At 35.3% G+C, this 18212-nt stretch overlaps 1 protein-coding gene across 2 annotated transcripts in view; it reads right to left on the bottom strand.

The window, feature by feature from the left end:
* The window catches only part of LOC150110069 (copine-8-like), a 294861-nt gene that overhangs the window by 225616 nt on the left and 51033 nt on the right, over nucleotides 1-18212 (bottom strand). For both annotated transcript variants that reach the window (XM_090391056.1, XM_090391066.1), the window contains exon 5: nucleotides 5351-5427. In XM_090391056.1, the coding sequence (XP_090247182.1) occupies nucleotides 5351-5427 (77 nt within the window). The remainder of the gene's footprint in view (nucleotides 1-5350; nucleotides 5428-18212) is intronic.

Raw genomic sequence — 18212 nt, 5'->3', positions numbered from 1 at the left:
GTAAGTTACATGTATTAACACACACTTCTCTTCATTTAAAAGGTTGGACCCTTCTTCATTCATATACAAGATGTCAGAAAGGATGGATAGCTGGAACCCACCTGAATCATGGAAGAGAATAACTTGTATCATGATGATTCGTGCCGGCCATCAAAATAAGGATATTTCGACTGCTGCCCAATGCTCCCTGAATACAAAAACACAACACGCAGAATAACAGATGGCTTGCATACAGTACAAAGGACATTCCTCGTGTAATGCAGACTAAATTTCCCCAAACTGTGATGGTTTTCGGATGTGTATCCTCTGAAGGCAATGTGATGCCTCCGCATTTTTTCCAAGAGGGCCTCAGGTTGACTTCAGTTGGCTACGTGGAGTTGCTAAACACTGTAGTCAAGCCCTGGATAACAAGGGTAGCCAATGGTAGGCCGTATGTATGGCAGCAGGATTCGGCCCCTTGCCACACCTCTGGGAAAAGTCAAAAATGGTTGTCTGAAAATTTCTACGACTTCACCAGTCCAAATGTTTGGCCTCCAAACTCCCCAGACCTTAACCCCATGGATTATTTTGTATGGGGCGCAGTTGAAAAAGACACCAATCGCACTTCCAGTAATACAAAAGCCCAGTTAATGGATAAAATTAAAACAGTTTTTGCGGCCCTTCCCAGGGAGACTGTAGCATCAGCTTGTTCGAGGTTCCGAAGCAGAATTGAAGCTGTGATCGATGCTAATGGTGGTTATTTTGAGTAAATCTTGTTGATAGTATTGTAATTAACTCTGCCTGTAATGTTTTTTTGTCAATTCATTAAATTTAATAGATACAAAGAAGATTTTCTTTTTCCTTACGAAACTGTCAAATTTATCCCGAACACCCTGTATATATATATATATATAGAGAGAGAGAGAGAGAGAGAGAGAGAGATGTAAAAAATTGGAATGGATAGATGAATATAAGGGAGAGTTGGAAATAATTTCCTTTAAGAAATAAAGAAAAATATAAGGAATGAATACACGTATTTTGTGGATTCCTTATTTGTTCAAATTCCTATTAAGTTACGTATCTTCACCATTGTAATTTTTGGTTTATTTTAGTGAAGATTGGATGGAAAGTTATTCTCTGTATGTGAAATTGACAGTTGTCAAATGAAAAATGCTAGAACATTCCATATAGCTGTTGTCTGTTTCAGTTGTGGATAGCTGTATTTTATGAAATAAACTGTTAATGTTTTTGGCATTGTTTTAGGTTGTAGCTGAACATGCTTGAAGTAAGGCATATGTTGGATACACAGGCCTGAACTGTGATTTCCTTGTGTGATTGTGTACAAGAAAATTTGTTGCTACTGCTTCCCTTAGTGAACTTAAGAACTGATGAAGAAACATGTTTTGTTTTTTCACAGCAAGATAGTCAAGTTCTGTGTTATGTCTGTTTAAGTCTCTGACTAAAATATCTTAATTTCTGCCCTTGGTAAGACTTAGGTTCTGCCTTTGCAGATATTCTCGTATTTAATGCCAGAAGATCTAATATTTTAAGATTATGCATTGAATATGTGTGTAAGTGAGTAAAAGGTTTGCTATATTTATGTACACAAGAGATTCTTGTCTTAAACATCTTTCAAATTTAACTGCTAACTTACAGTCTATGACTTACTTACATAGGTTGTAAGTCAGCAATTAAAGGTTATGTAATGATTTGTACAACATCCCATTTATGCCATACAATTATGTTTTGAACAGCTTTTGTTTTAGCAATTTGTACATTTTCCAGATCTTCAGAACTTAAATACAGGTTATTGTTTATAACCTATTTGTCCCAGTAAAAAAAAAAAAAAAAATCTGATCCTGGTGACTCCTACTTGCACATCTACCCTATATATATAAAATGATAAGCCTTTTTGTGTAATGTTTTTCTGTCACATTTTTTTCAAGTTATTTGAAACGTTTTGAAACTCAGGGGCTACCCTGAGTGTTGAGTCTTCAAAATTCGAGTTATATAGCTACTCTATATAAAATAAAAAGGTGTTACAAGATTTATTTAGTTTATTTATGATTATGCAGGATTATAAATATTATTTATATATATTCATGAAATTATTTTTTCTTACTTCATTTATCTTTCTTCCATTAAAGTTCCTTTAATTAGAGGCTTCCAGGAATTTAAGATAAGCCGAAATGTGACATCAGCTTGGTAGGTACGAGTTGCCTGGTGTTGTACTATCATTAGATAGGTAGCTCTCTCCATGACTTTTGGAAAGGTGATGAAATGCGTGATGCTTCCTCCATCTTTGCTACGAGTTTCCTGTTGTTGCACTACCATTGGGTAGGTAGCTCTCTCCTAAAGGTAGTGCAACACAAGGGCAACTCCCATATAAAACTCGCATATATATGACTGATTATATAATCAGTCATGACCTACCAGCCCGGAAATCAGGCGGTTGGGCGCCGGGGGGGGGGCCCTAGTAAACCTATAAACCTAGAATGTTTTCCCCCAAGTTTCTCTTCCCAACTGTTTTTAGTCTCTTCTCAAGTAAACCTGTATATACTTTACTTGTAACGTGCAGGAAAAATTACTCTAACAATTTCCTTTTCATGGATGGATACTATAAAGAACTCTACAGCAATCATATGGAATTCAAAATTCCTGATGCTCAAAATCACCAAGTGTGAAACCATTAAAGTTCTATAGAACTTTAATGGCTTCACATTTAGAGATTTCTGTTGAAATATCACCTACTCCACCCAGCTTCCCACATTCAGATGTTGGACAGATTTTTCTACAATGAGTATATTTCAGTATTGGATGCTAAAATATATGCCATAAATTATTACTAGTCAGGTCCATAATATGTCAGCCAGGATTTGAATCTGCATTTTTTCAACCAAAGGGCTTCATGTTCTAGACTAACTCAGATAAATAGGTTTACATATTCTTGAATATTAATATTATTCAAGAATGATGTTTTTTATTCAAGAATGTCTCCATTTTTCTCAAACTCTCATTATTTGCACTCTCTAGCTTTCAAAACTGTCTTGTACACTGTTCATTTCCTTTGTTCCATCATTATTATATTTGATAAATTCCTGAGAGGTGTACCATATATGATAGTAATAATATTTCACAACTAGTTTCCTATAAACAACTTTCTTCCAAACTGATCTATTAGTTGTCAAGTCTCTGGTTTCATCAGCTCTTGCATTATATTTCTAATAGCGCTCTAAGGTATTTTGCCATTTTTTTTTACTTCAAATACTAGTCATGCTAATCTTTCATCACCCATTCTGTTTTACATGACTATAGAATCAAATATTAGCTCTCCTAACATATTCTTCAACTATATGAATTTCTGGTTATCAGCTGAATGGTTTAAAAGTACTAGCTCTTTTTAGATCACTGAAATCGAAGCAAATCCATTCTGATTAATACTGGCATGAAAATCCTGAGCGATATCAACAAGGAATCTCACTTGACAGATGACTCAGAACTGAATGAATTTAGACAGGTGTCTGGAGAAAGTTTTGTTTAATAGAAAACAGAATTGCAACATCAAGGAAATCAGGGATGCTAAAGAGAGAGATGGAGGGGGGGGGGTATGCAGATGAGCATGCATGCAACCACTCTTGAAGTGTGTGAGAATGATCAAGGAATGCTGAATGTAGCTTCTCAGATACTCAGTCATTCAAAGATGCAAGAGCACAAGTGGATAATGCAACTCCTGTATTTTAATGATAAAAGCATCAGAAATAAGGGAGAGAAGTTTTTGGCATTGGTTAGTAAAAGGGAGGGAAGAAAAACAAAGAAAGATTGAAAGAGGAGATATTGATGATGATAGTAGAATAACTACAACCAACAAAAAGTGCAAGTTCACCAGGAAGGTAGGGTAATGCGAAGCTATATGGTATAAGACAAAAAGCAGCATAAAAAATACAGTCAGTTGCTGAGATAGACTAAAGGTATAGAGGGAGATACAGATGGCATGCAGTGGCAAATTAGTTCAATTTGCCAATGCATACTATTAAAGAAAGAGCAAAAACAGTAACCAGACAACAGGAAGGATAATCTCCACAAGAATAAAACTCGTGGAGATTATCCAATTTAATACCACTATAGTGCCAAAATAGAGGGCTGAGAGGAAAATATTTCAAAACAAAGAAAACTTAGAATGAGGTTATGGTCAGGTTACCATCCACAGTAGATTAGATCACATTCTATCTTTCTTTTGTGTGGCTCAATGGTCTGAGGTCACATGACATGGCTTCTTAGAGACTGTTACTGCATATGATAGGATGATTAATCCTAATCTGCATTGTCTGCAATACCCTTTGTATGCATATTCTTCTGGCTAGTTTACTTATTTTGCAGGATGAAAAACAGAAGTTTCTTCAAGGTAAAAAACTCTGCTACATCAATATGAGATCAGCTAACTGAACTTCAAATGAAAAAGTCCATGTAAAAATTTCTCTCATCACAATGCGAACTGAATTCTAATTTTTTTTTACAATCAAAGGATGTATGTCCTAATGTTCTTTAAACTGTGCTATGGATACACCATATGCCCACAGAGCATATTCTTAATTCTGTTAAAGTTGTTCATTAGCTGACAAAAAATAACAGGATCCTTGTATAATTAGGATTCTATATGGCATGATATTTAATTATGTTGTACCATTATAATAAGTAGTTTCAGCCAATATAGAATAAATTTTGTTGGCTACATCCATAACTGGCAGTCCATCATTGTTTGTAGATGCCTAATAATAAGATAACTCACAAGAAGGTGATGGATGGATATTAGGTAAGAAATCACATTGAGTTCTCCACATTTGATATACACTATTCTTGGACCTCCCACCTGAGCCATGGTTAGCTACAAGAATGTATACAAAAACCCTTCTTAGGGCTTCAGGCTTCTAGTCTAACACCTTCCACTTATTGTGTTTTTGTACATGTTATTACAATTTTTATATTGTATTCCAGATGATGTCTGTGACAGACAAAACACTGGAACTATTAAACCTGAATAATTACTTCATTGTGCTGTTTTCATGCCATTAAACCTGAAGATGAGCAGTGAATTTCTTTAGCACAGCACTAAAGGTGGAACTCTGGTAAGGACTTCAGCAGTTTGTTAAAGCGGTGTCTCTATATTATTATTATTACATAACACCTCCAGGGAGTCCAAAGATTCATCGAGGGATTATTATTACATAACACTTAGAGTCAGCTGTGTTTCAATATTTTTAACAAGATCATTAATGTTAAAAATAATTTCAGCTTTTAGGGGGGGGGATTATCCTAGCATTATTATCTTATATGAATAAAACAGTGGTTTTTATTTGTGTGATTCAAAACTTACACCAAATTTCTTTTAAATTGTCTCCCTTGAACTGCCACAATTTCTCCAAGAGTGCATTCGACTTGACCAAGAAAATCCTAGATTTATATAGAAGATATATAAGTAACAACGAAGTGAGAATAAAATTATATTAAGCAATCATAATTTTGTTTCCATTTTGCTTAAAATTAAGTTTTCATTAAATACTACATTACTATTGTAGCACATTACATTTTTTGTTTTTAATCTTTCTGCATATTTTCATTTAAAAAAAAAAACCTCTCAATGAAGAGAAACAATGTATTACTATGATGACTCTTTTTTGCTGCATCCAACCTGAAAAAATCCTTTGAATATCCACTATTATACATTATACAATATTCTAATTGCTGATTCAAAATTACCTAGATATCATGACAGTACTGTGTAGCAATAAAATACAGATCGTAATGCTTAACGGCACTGTGATTTTTTTTAAAGTAAAATATGTGATTATTGGGAAAAACCTAACAGGATCATGAGCAGAGAAATGCCAAAGCACTAAAGTGCATGTACAAAGTGATCTGTTTATGTAATCATATATTAATAAATTTACAGGATAATTAAAATTTTTCATATATTTTCATTTCTCAAAGGAAAAAACACACACACACACAGAAATGCAAATACTGTACAGTACATGCAGTCAAAAAAAACCCATTCACAACACTTGTAAATGTGACATTCCCTACTTGACTATTTCAATTTTTAACAGCTTGCTAGCCAAGCCAGTGACTTGTTCTCTAAGAGTTAAGCACTTCCATTTTTGTGACATCACTGAGTAATTTGCCTATGATATACCAAAGTGGTTTATTATTTTTTCTTTTCAGTTAATAACACTGAATCAGATCTAAGATATTATTATAAACATAAGTCAACTTAAGAATTCAAGAGATTGAGTAAGAGACAATGCAAATTCAAAATTTTTATTTATGAACAAATAATATTAGCTCAAGCAGTACTATAAATTATGGTGCTGCATGAGCATAACTGTGTATGTGTGTGAAGTGTTTATTTTGCAGGTGCTATATACGTCTGCATTATAAATAAAACCTATACACTAATGAGAAAGGGCTCACAAACTTAAAATTATCCACAAAGAAAATATCCTGCTCAAATTTAAATAGTGATCAGTTCCTATTTCAAATCCTCTGTATACTCTTGTGTCCTGAACCAGTGGAATCAGCAATACATATGAGGATAATCTTCTTGAATAGCAGGCAATATCAAGTAGAGTGATGTGGGAAAATATCAGAATGAGGAACTAGACAATGATACTTATTTGTGCTTATGGTCTCACAGAGGGTTCTACCAAGGAAGATAGGGAGGAATTTCTTGAGGGATTAGAGAAAACAGCTGGCTCAACGAAAAAGGAAAAGATGGTCTTTGTTGGAGATCTAAACAGTAGAGTAGGAAATAATTACCAGACATATAGAAATGTTTTGGGAAAATTTGGAGAAAAGAGCAAAGCTAACAATAATGCTAAGCACTTGCTGGATTTCTATTCAGGACATGGATTAGTTATTATTAGCACTATGTTCCAACCTAAAACTATACACAAACTCAACCTATACACAAATTCACATGGAGAGAAGATGCAAGAAATAAGAAAAGTCTTATTGACTATGTTATAGTTGATAGTGATGTTTTCCCAGAGTATACAGAGAATTTGAAATAGGAAGTAGGATAAAATAGAATTTCATATTAAAAAGAAGAGTGTGTAAGATAGTTTCAAAATGAATCACGGTTAAGCAGCTTTCAGATGTGAACCGTAGACCCAAATACACAAATATCATCAAAGAAAAAGATGAAAGAAGATGAAAACAAAAAAGCAAACCTTGGAGATTCAATGGCAAATCCTGAAGAAAACATTTATTGATTCAGCCAGAGAAGCATGTGATGAGGTTATCTATACAGATAGAAAAATCAAAACTCCACGGTGAACTCAGGAAGTTCAAGAGATAAAAAGAAAGAAGAAAAAGAAGAAAGCAGACTGAAAGTTCACAGCAAGTGTCTGCTCGTGTTTTTATAGAATACAGTGGAAGATGTAAGAAAGCGAAGCACTGTGTAAAACTGCTAAACAAAAGTCAGATTTGGTAAGAACATAGAAAATAAATATCAAGAAGGTGACAAATATTCTGGAGACTATTGATAAAGCAATTAGAGATGATAAGAGTGACAAGAAAATTGAAGATAAAGATATTCTAGATGTCTAGAGTAAATGAAACAAGCAGTGTCAGCAGGATGGTAGAAAACTCCCATATGCAGTCAGGAATACACATCCATACTGGAAGAAGAAAAGTCATCAAAAATCTAAAATGTCAGGATCAGATTTTCAATTTAAGACAAATAGTTGAGAAATCTTGAGAATATAACAAGGATATGAATTTAAGTTTTGTTGATCTGGAAAAGGCATGTGACAAGGTGCCAAGAGGAAGCCCTTATTGGTGGGAATAGAACAACTGTAAAATCATGTTGCCTGAGAACAACACTGTCAAATAAAGCATTAAATCTGATATCAAAATTGGTGATGTTAATCTTCACTCTTGCAGATGATGTTATACTTCTGAATCAATCCAGTACAAGTCTGCAAGATTCCTTGATTAAATTGAATAACCATTATAATAAATTTGGACATTAATGCAACGAAGTTCTTTAACATCATATTCAATTGTTCCATGGTGCTGTAGGTGAAGAATTCATTTTAATGTATGATAATGCCACACCAAAAGCAGAAGAGATACTTCTGGAGACTGAGGATATTAATTGAATTGAGTGGCCAGCACACTCCCCAGATCTCAACCCAATAGAACACGTTTGTGACGCAATATCGAGATGCATTAGTGCTCAAAATTCTCCTCCAGAAAACAAACAAGGTCTTACCCTTGCTGTGAAGGAGTGGGCTAGTTTGTCTCAAGAATTTCTGAATCATTTGGTGTTAAGGATGGTATTACATTGTGAGAGCTGCATCACAGTTTGGGGTGGACATATTCCATACTGAAATATCTCTTGCCATAGTTTTCCATAAGCACTATACATTAATTCCTTAACTATGTCCTTAGAAAATTTGTAACTTCCGTCAAAAAATGTATAACACATTTTTTGTAATATAATTTATTAGTATGCTGACAATAAATTTATGCCCATATTAGGCATTAGTATTGAAATCTTCAAAAATACCTGTGGCATAACTATTATTATTATTATTCGTGATACCTCAGAGGAGTCTGAGACTCATCGTGAGAAGATAAAGAACTATAAATAATAATTTACACGATAACCACAGTAATTAACCTTAATGAAATAAAGGTACAAATATTTCATACTGAAATTAACAGTACACCATCAGTGTAGACAACAAGTAGTTCAAAGGAATGGAATACAAAGTACATAACGGTCGGTGGATTACCAATTAAAAACCGTTGCCACATGCTAGAAATTAATATTAATAAAATATTAAATAATTCTTAAAAACTATTTCTTTGATGATTACATAAGATATAAGATAAGAATCTCCCAAACGTTTTGGAGAGAGAGAGAGACAATCATTTCGATTCAGATTTGGCCAATGTAAAAGGGCTTTAACCTTCTTTGAAAAGGCATTCGTATTTAAACTTGCATGTATGGAGAAGACGAGCTTTATCCCACTGGATATTGTGTTTAGTGTCAATACTATGTTGTGCCAGACCAGACTTTCGAGGTTTCGAATTCGATATAATATTGATGTTCATTCATTCTTTTTTCCACAGAATGGTCTGTTTGTCCAAAGTATGTTAAATTACTTTCACATGGTATCTGGTAAATGCCAGCTAATGATAGAGGTGCCAGTTTGTCTTTTGTAAATGGCAACAGGTGAGAAATTTTGTTGATAGGAAAAAATGTGGGAATGAGATGATACATCTTCAAAATTCTGCCAATCAGTTCTGAGATGGCAAAAAATATAAGGGATTGGAACCCTGCGGTCTGTTGAAGAATCCTGAGGTGTTGGAATCAAATCCAGCAGATAATCGATAGGAATCGATTATCTGCTGGATTTGATTAGGATTGTAACCATTAAATTAGATTAACTTTTTGATAGTGAAAAGTTCTTGTTGTAAGCTTGAGGGAGAGGAGCACACTTTATGTGCTCTATTAATTAAAGACTTGATAACACCAATTTTTTGAGAGGTGTGATGAGTAGACTTTTGCTGAATGTATCTGCCAGTAAACACTGGTTGATAAATTACCAGAGGTTGTGCGTGTAAGAAGGATGTCCAAGAATGGTAAACTACCAGCCTTAAAAGATTAAAATATTAAAAGATAACATTTATTATATATGTAAACCAACATCCTGGTTCCCTGGCGAAAACCATTGATTTCACCAGAGAACCAGGGCGAACAGTGAAAAGTCAGCTACTGGAACAAATCTGAAAACAAACCCCAACTCAACATCACCAGAGATAAAAATTGGTACTATCAACGTAAGAAGCCTGAATGGCAAAGAAATGGAGCTAGCTGAGGAATTAGATAAGTACCAGATCGACATAATAGGGGTGACTGAAACAAAAAAAGACAAAAACTGATAAGATCTTTCAGAGCAATAAATACAAAATGTTATATTCAGGGAATGAAAATCAAGGAAAAGGAGTAGCAGCCATAGTATTCAACACAAAATACGAGGCTAAACTCCTTGAATGGCAGCCAGTCTCAAGTAGAGTAATGTGGGCAAATATGAGAATGGTGAACTGGACTTATTTGTGCCTATGGTCCCACAGAAGGTTCTACTAATGTAGAAGTGGAGGAATTTTTTGAGGATTTAGAAAAAGCAACTGACACAATGAAAAAGGAAAAGTTGGTCCTTGTTGGGGATCTAAATGGCAGAGTAGGAAATGATTGTGAGAAATACAAAAATATTTTGGGAAAATTTGGAGAAAAGAGCAAAGCTAATAATAATGGCAAATATCTGTTGGATTTCTGCTCAGGACTTGGATTGGTTATTACTAACACCATGTTCCAACATAAAAATGTGCACAAATTCACATGGAGAGAAGAGGCTAGGAATAAGAAAAGTCTCATTGACTACGTTATTGTTGATAGTGATGTTTTCTCCCTGGTGCTGGACACCAGAGTGTACAGAGGATTTGAAATTAAAAGTGATCACTATTTAGTCTTGAGCAGGATAAAATTGAATTTCATATTGAAAAGAATAATGTGTAAGAAAGTTTTAAAGCCAATAAAAGTTGAGCAGCTCTCAGATGTGAACTGTAGACTAAAATACACAAAGATTATTGAAGAAAAAATGAAAGAGTTTGAGAACAGGAATCAAACCTTGGAGATTCAGTGGCAAACTCTGAAGAAAACATTGATTGATTCTGCCAGAGAGGCATGTGGTGAGGTTATCTGCAAGGATAAAAAAAATCAGAACTCCCTGGTGGACACAGGAAGTTAAAGAGGCAGTGAAGGAAAAGAAGAAAGCATATCAAAAGTTCCTGTCAAATAAGTCAGCTTGTGCTCTTAGAGAATACAGAGACAAATGCAAGAATGCTAAACACTGAGTAAAACTAGCTAAACAAAAGTCATGGGAGGAGTTCGGCAAGAATATAGAAAATAAATATCAAGAATGTGGCAAAATATTCTGGAAGTTGTTGAAGAAGCTTAGGAATGGAGGAAAGAGTACTGTAAAAGGAGTTAGAGATGATAAAGGTGACATGAAAATGGGAGAAAAAGACATCCTTGAAGTATGGAATAATTACTTTGAAAAACTGCTAAATGAAACAAGCAGTGATGACAACACAGTGGTAAAAAACACCGCCCAGGCATGCAGTCAGGAATATATATCCATACTTGAAGTAGAAAAAGCCATCGAAGGCTTGAAATGTGGAAAGGCAGCAGGGGTAGATGATATTCGACCAGAAATGCTGAAGTATGGTGGTATAAGAGTCTTACACTGGCTGCACTGCATAGTTCAGAAAGCCTGGACAGAGGGACGAATTCCCGATGATTGGAGTAGAGCTCTCATAGTACCCATATATAAAAAGGGAAATAAAACAATGTGAGAATTACAGAGGTATTTCCCTACTGAGTGTTCCTGACAAGATCTATGCAAGTATACTTGAGAAACGGTTGAGAAGAATTGTGGAAGAAAAGATTGGTGAAGAACAAGCTGGATTGAGGCCAAATAGAGGCTGTCAGGATCAGATCTTCACTTTACGACAAAGAGTCGAGAAAGCATGGGAATAAAACAGAGATCTGTATTTAAGTTTTGTCGATTTGGAAAAGGCATATGACAAGGTGCCAAGAGAGAAGCTATTCAATACGCTGCAGTTATATGGTATCAATAGGGCATTATATCAAGCAATACTTAGTCTTTATTTGAGTTGTAAGTCGGCAGTTAGAATTGAAGGAAGTACATTAAGATGGTTTAATGTTAAATCTGGTGTGAGACAAGGATGTACATTATCCACTCTGTTATTCATTATCTATATGGATCACATTATGAAGGAAAGTGGTATTAAACATGATATCAAAATTGGAGATATTAATGTCAGCTCTTTGCTTTATGCGGATGATGTTATAGTTCTAAATAAATCTGCTACAAATCTGCAAGATTCTCTGACTAAATTGAATAGCTGTTGTAATAGATATGGTATGAAGGTCAGCAATAAAAAGACAAAGACAATGAAAATAGGCAGAATCATTGAAAATGTCAACTGTGTTGTGAATGGAGAACCTGTGGAACAAGTGAAACATTTCAGCTACTTAGGCACTATTTTTACTGAAGATGGTAAATTAAATATAGAAATAGACAACAGAATCAACAAAGCTGGTATGGTAGGAAGTCAATTGAATAAATTCATATGGAATAACAGAGAAATTAGTCAGAACACTAAATAAGCTATACAAGACAGTGTTCAAACCAGTTTTAACTTATGGATCTGAGAGCTGGGTCAGAAGTAAAACACTTGACCAAAGACTAGAGACCGCAGATATGAGAGTCCTGAGAAAGATTATAGGTTTGAACAGATGGCATCAATGGCAATATCATATTAAAAATGAGGATATTAGGAAAGAACTTGACATTGTCAACATCCAGGAATGCGTTAGCAGAGCTAATCTCAGGTGGTATGGTCACTTAAACAGAATGGGCGAAGAAAGATTAGCAAAACAAGTGTTCTCTGCCAGGTTGGCAGGAAAACGACCCAGAGGAAGACCAAGATGTAGGTGGATTGATACGGTACAAAGTGCCTTAGACGATAGAAATATAAGATCTGATAATGTTGGAGTCTTGACAAGTAACAGACTGATTTGGAGGAAAACTGTAGATAGGAAGTTAGTAATGATGTAATTTTTTTATGTAGTACTGTCATATCCTGTACACCCCTTGAGGGTACATGGCAGGAATTTGATGATGATGATGTAAACCAACATCATCATGCCTGTCAAGGATTTAGGCCTAGAGCGGCCTGTTCCAGCCTCAGAAGTCATCGTTGAATCTCTTAAGAGGGCATCCTGATTTTCTTTTTTCTAATGGTTTGTAATTCAAGGCTTGTTTTGGTAATCTTCCTGTTTTCATTCTTTCAACGTGTTCCAACCATTTATATTTATATTTTTTAATTTTTTTCTATTATTGATTCCTGGCTTAATTCTTTCATAATTTCTTCTGTGATCAAATAGAGTATAATTTGCAGTTTTTCTCATAAACTTCATTTCAACTGTTATTAATCTTTGTTTGTCTTTTTGTTATATTGTCTAGATTTCGCTTCCATACAACAGGACTGGTAGGGACTAATGTATTGTATACTTTTAGTCTGGTTTGTTTTTGTACTAGGTTAAGTTTAAATATAAAGTTAATTACACCTGTTATTTTTAAAGATTTTGCAATTTTTAAGTTTATATCTTTTTATTTTCATATTTTAACTATCATTCTAGGAAGTTAAATGAATTCACTTGTTCTAAAATCTTGTTATCTATTATTATTTTAGTTCTTACTGGATCTTGTCCTTTAAAGGCCATCGTTTTTGATTTTTCTGTTGATATTATCATTGCATAATCTTTGACTATCTCATGTAAATTTAAAATATCTTTCTGTAAGTTATCTTCAGAATTTGTAATTATTATTTGGTCATCGGAAAAAAGAAGAGTGTTTAAGTTCATAGTAGGAGAAAGCTAAATACCTTGATGGAAATTTTTATTCCATTTTAATATTTCATTTAGATAAATATTAAAAAGAGTTGCTGAAAGGGGACATCCCTGTCAGACGCCTTGGTTTATCTCTCTTGTACATGATAGCTCATGATTTAATCTCATTTGTATTTGATTATTTTCATATATACTTATGATAGCTTTTAGAATATAATTTGGTATTTGTCTTTCTTTTAATATGTTAAATAAAATGCTTCTTTATATATGTAAACATTTCCTAAAATAGATTATGCTTTCCTTTTCATTTATTTATTCATTTTCTAAATCTTCCTTATCATTAAAAATAAATGAATTAAAATAGAAAAAAGTAGGATAGTCTGACATTGCTAAATAGAAATATTCTACAAATGCAGTATAAGTAAACCATTCATAATACTTGCAATTGTGATATTCCGTACTTCTTTGCTATTTCATTTTGCAACAGCTTTCTAACTCTTCCATTTTTGTGATATCACTAAGTAAAAGTAAAATGCTTAAAATATGTTTTACTGTATGCATTCAGTATTTTTGATTCAAGAAAGTGCAACAACTATGGGCACCCGCAGTTGTCTTAAAACACAACGAATGCCTTATTACAACCTATACATAATGTAACATGGGAACAGAGATGCACATACACAGGTATCACAGAGATACAGTATTTAGGTCAATGTGTGAGAAACACGAAGAACCAGCAAACTGAAAAATTTCTGAAAGTTCTGAAGTTGAATTTCTGAAAGAAAAGCAAAATATATTTTTAAGAAAAAACTTATTTAATTAGCTAGCAAAAAATGTGAAATTCAACCCATGCTTAAAAAAGCATTATATGCAAATAAGTGTTATGCAATTAAATGGACAAATCTGTAATAGAATCATTACAAACGGTTTAAGATTTTCACTTTTATGGTTGCAGTCTGTCCAACTCCCTACATAATTAGAACATGTATATTGCTTATAAAAATTCATTAAAACGGTATTTTAATTTGAACACTCACATGCAACATTTGCTTGTTACCACATCAATTATTTCCCCTAAGCAAAATAATTAAATTTGATCATTTCAAGTTTATTATATTAGAACTATTACAAAACATTCAATGGCTTAAATATGCTGACGCTTCTTTCACTACGTGTTATTCCCGCTTCCTATGCAGGGTCCACGTGTTACTTAGATGCGACTACTTGTTAGTACAATCCCCAACCGACCTGTCGCCTGGTCTGCCGCTAGGGGAGATATATTTTTGGCTGTAGAAGTGTATGTTCAAGGGGCCAGTTTGCCTGCTTGCAGGATGAAAAACGCCAGATAAACTGGCCAAAAAAACCCTACTGTCCACGCCAAAGACCGGCTAACTTGGCTATGCCTGAGGAAGATCCTCAAGTTCCTCACGTCTTCAATGGGAATCGAACCTGGGACACTTCTTCCACGAGGCTAACTGCACGGACGCTTAAATATGCCGACACTAGGTTGCAAAAATTATACAGACACACCTATTTTTCTTAAAATATTATATATAGTAACTATGTGGCATGACATGCAAGGATAAAGGAATGTACACTAGCCTACAGTTGTGTTCAACGATGAAAAACGGGCGAGGTAGGAGTTAAAATTTCCAAGAAGTTATCTCATTTACTAGCATATTAGTTATGTAAGCAAGTTGCATGGAAATCATACAATAAGAACATCAATTATGCTGATGTTATTAAAAGTTGAAAACATGGTAGCAAAAACATTTTTGAAAATTAGTCAGGAAGACCACCCAAACTGACAGAAAAGGATAAGGGAGTGCTGAAAAGTGATGTAATTCCCTCCTGTCATGCATCAGGAGATTCCAACCACAAGGTAGAAGCTCTGTAGCTCAGTCAGTATAGATGAAGTTCTTTGGTCGGAAAGAACTGGGTTCGATTCCTGTCAATGACGTGAGGAACCTTTATCTGGTCTCTTTTGACTAAAGGTGAGTTAGCCAGTCTCATATGGAGGTAGAGGGTTCTTTTCACCCGAAAATGCGGGTTTTTTTATCCCTCAGAACAAACAAACTGATCTCGTGAGCAACACACTGATCTACAGTCAAAAAATACATACTTAATCCCCTATTAGGAGGACAACCCATCCTAAGTGATTGGGGGGGGGGGAATCATACGAAATAAATAACCACAGGATTAACAGTCTCTACAGCTGCAGGAGTTAGCCCCAGAACATTCATTCCCAAACAATGTTTAGGTTTGATTTGTGTGATGCAGAACTTGCCATGATTGAGTAGATCATAAAAAGCAAGAAAATGGTGGAAGAGTCATAAATCTCTCTTCGAATTATGTGTACATATTTGGGTTTGCCAACCTGCTGGAAAAACATTTTATACCAGAATGTATCATCCCAAATTTTATATGTAATTGCAACAGTTTGGATTAGGATCCCTTCCCCCCTTCTTACAGTGTGCACTAAAGCAAAAATGAACACCAAACATTTATATATTGACATTCTGATATTTTATTACTTTTATTATTATTATTCAGGCCTCCATGGGCTAAAAAGATTCATCGTGGGAAATCAGTCTTAAGAAACACAAAGTCTATCAAGACTCATCGAGGGGTGGTTGCCCCCTAAGACACACAAAGTCTATCATACCACTCCTTGACCATTCTCGCTCTCACCACTCCATCAGGCAATGCATTCCATGGTTCAACCACCCTCCACCTGTTATCACAGTTTCCTTTAGTAACTTCCAGGGATGGCCTCTTGTCATCACTCCTTCCCGTTGTTCAACTAAGCGAAAGAACTCCCCCAGTGTCAACTCTGTAACCACCTCTCAATAGTTTAAAAGTCTCAATCATATCACCTCTCCTTCTTCTATCCACCAAACTCTGCAGTCCACATTCCCTCAGTTGATCCTCATAACTATCATTGTACAGTCCTGACACCATCTTTGTTATCTGCCTTTGTACCCTTTCCACAGTTAATTTATCCCCTTCAAATCCTGGGGACCAAATCTGAGAACAATAATCCAAGTGTGGCCTGATCAGGATCTTATACAATGGAATGATAACTGTTTTATCTCTGCAGGTCAGTGTCCTTCTCATAATTGCAGCAATCCTCTGTGTTACCTTCACCACCTTCGCAATATGTCCCCTAAACTTCAGGTTTCTATCAATCATCAATCCCAGATCTCATGTCTCCCCCTACTTCCTCCAGTATAACTCCTACCATAGAGTATGCAGTGTCCCATCGATGTTTCCCAAACCTCAAGACCTTACATTTTGCTGCATTAAACCGACACCCCCCCCATTCATTTGCCCATCTATCTAGCTTATTCAAATCCTCTTCAAATTCAAATCCACCCTGCACTATTACTAATAATCCTTCCTAGTTTCGCATCATCTGCAAACAACTGAATATTCCCTTGCAATCTGCTGACAATGTCATTGATATAAAGGTTAAACAATATAGGTCCCAGTACTGAGCCCTGTGGGACCCCACTTGTAACCCTCTGCTTCCTTGAAACTGCCCCACCATACACAACTCTCTGATACCTATTGGACAGCCAATCCTGAATCCAGTTAACCAATCTGACATCCAGACCCATGTGCTGCAACTTAAATATCAGCTTATCATGTTTGCACCCTGTCAAATGCCTTTGCTAAGTCTAAGAAAATGGCAGTATATGCCTTTCCCCTCATCTAATGCTCTTGTAACTTTATCATAAAAGGATAGTATATTGCTAAAACAAGAGCGCCCCTTCACAAATCCATGTTGACTCTCACAGATAACATTACCCTCATCTGTCCAATGCTGCATACGGTCCTTCACTACTTTCTCCAAGATCTTACTAACTACTGATGACACACAAACTGGCCTATAATTAGACACTTCCAGTCTGCTACCGCCCTTATGCAATAGCACTATCTTACCTTCCTTGCATTCCATGGGCACCCTTCCCGCAGCCAGACTTTCATTGAAAAGCCAGGTCAAAGGCACTGTCAGTTCCCTAGCACATTCTCTCAAAACTCGTGGTGAAATACCATCCAGTGCCACAACTATATTGACATCCAGAGTACTCAGTATTTGAAACACACTTTCCTCCTATACCTCTAAACCTCCAACCTGCCCTATCCCTCTAGCATTAAAACTGACTTCTCCAGGATGAAATACGCCAATAAAGTGTTCATTGAACAATTCCACTGTCCTCCGCATCAGTCACTCTATTCCCATTTTTATCCCACAATATCATTCTTCACAGTCATTTCTCCTCCTACTGGCCACATATCTAAAAATTTCCCTAGAATTTTCTTTGGATCTTAGGGCTAATCTCCTCTCATATTCCAGTTTCATCTTCCTTACCATACTAGTCACTCTTTGGGCCTGTATCTTATATTCTTCATGCATCTTCTCTTCTCCTGTTTCCTTATATCTCTTCCACAGCCTCTTTTTTGCATGCAGTTCCTGTTTAATATTGTTTGTCATCCACTTTACTCCAAATTGTGTCCTCTTGTTCACTCATGGTATACAACTTACCATTGCTGCTAACAAATATACTTTCATAATTTCCCATGCACTAATGATATCCCGGCCTTCCAATTCCTCCCTCCATGAAACTTCCCCAAGTTGATTATTATCTAAGACTATTATAATCACCTGCCTTATAATTCCACATACGTTCCTGTCTCTTTGAAACTCCTGCATGTCTATTCA

The sequence above is a fragment of the Typopeltis vanoorti genome, chromosome 1, assembly GCF_054136105.1.
Source record: "Typopeltis vanoorti isolate ZY-2024b chromosome 1, IOZ_Tvanoo_1.0, whole genome shotgun sequence".
In the NCBI taxonomy this organism is placed as follows: Eukaryota; Metazoa; Arthropoda; class Arachnida; order Uropygi; family Thelyphonidae; genus Typopeltis; species Typopeltis vanoorti.
Note: the sequence above shows the minus strand (reverse complement) of the source record. Positions and strands in the feature narration are given on the sequence as shown.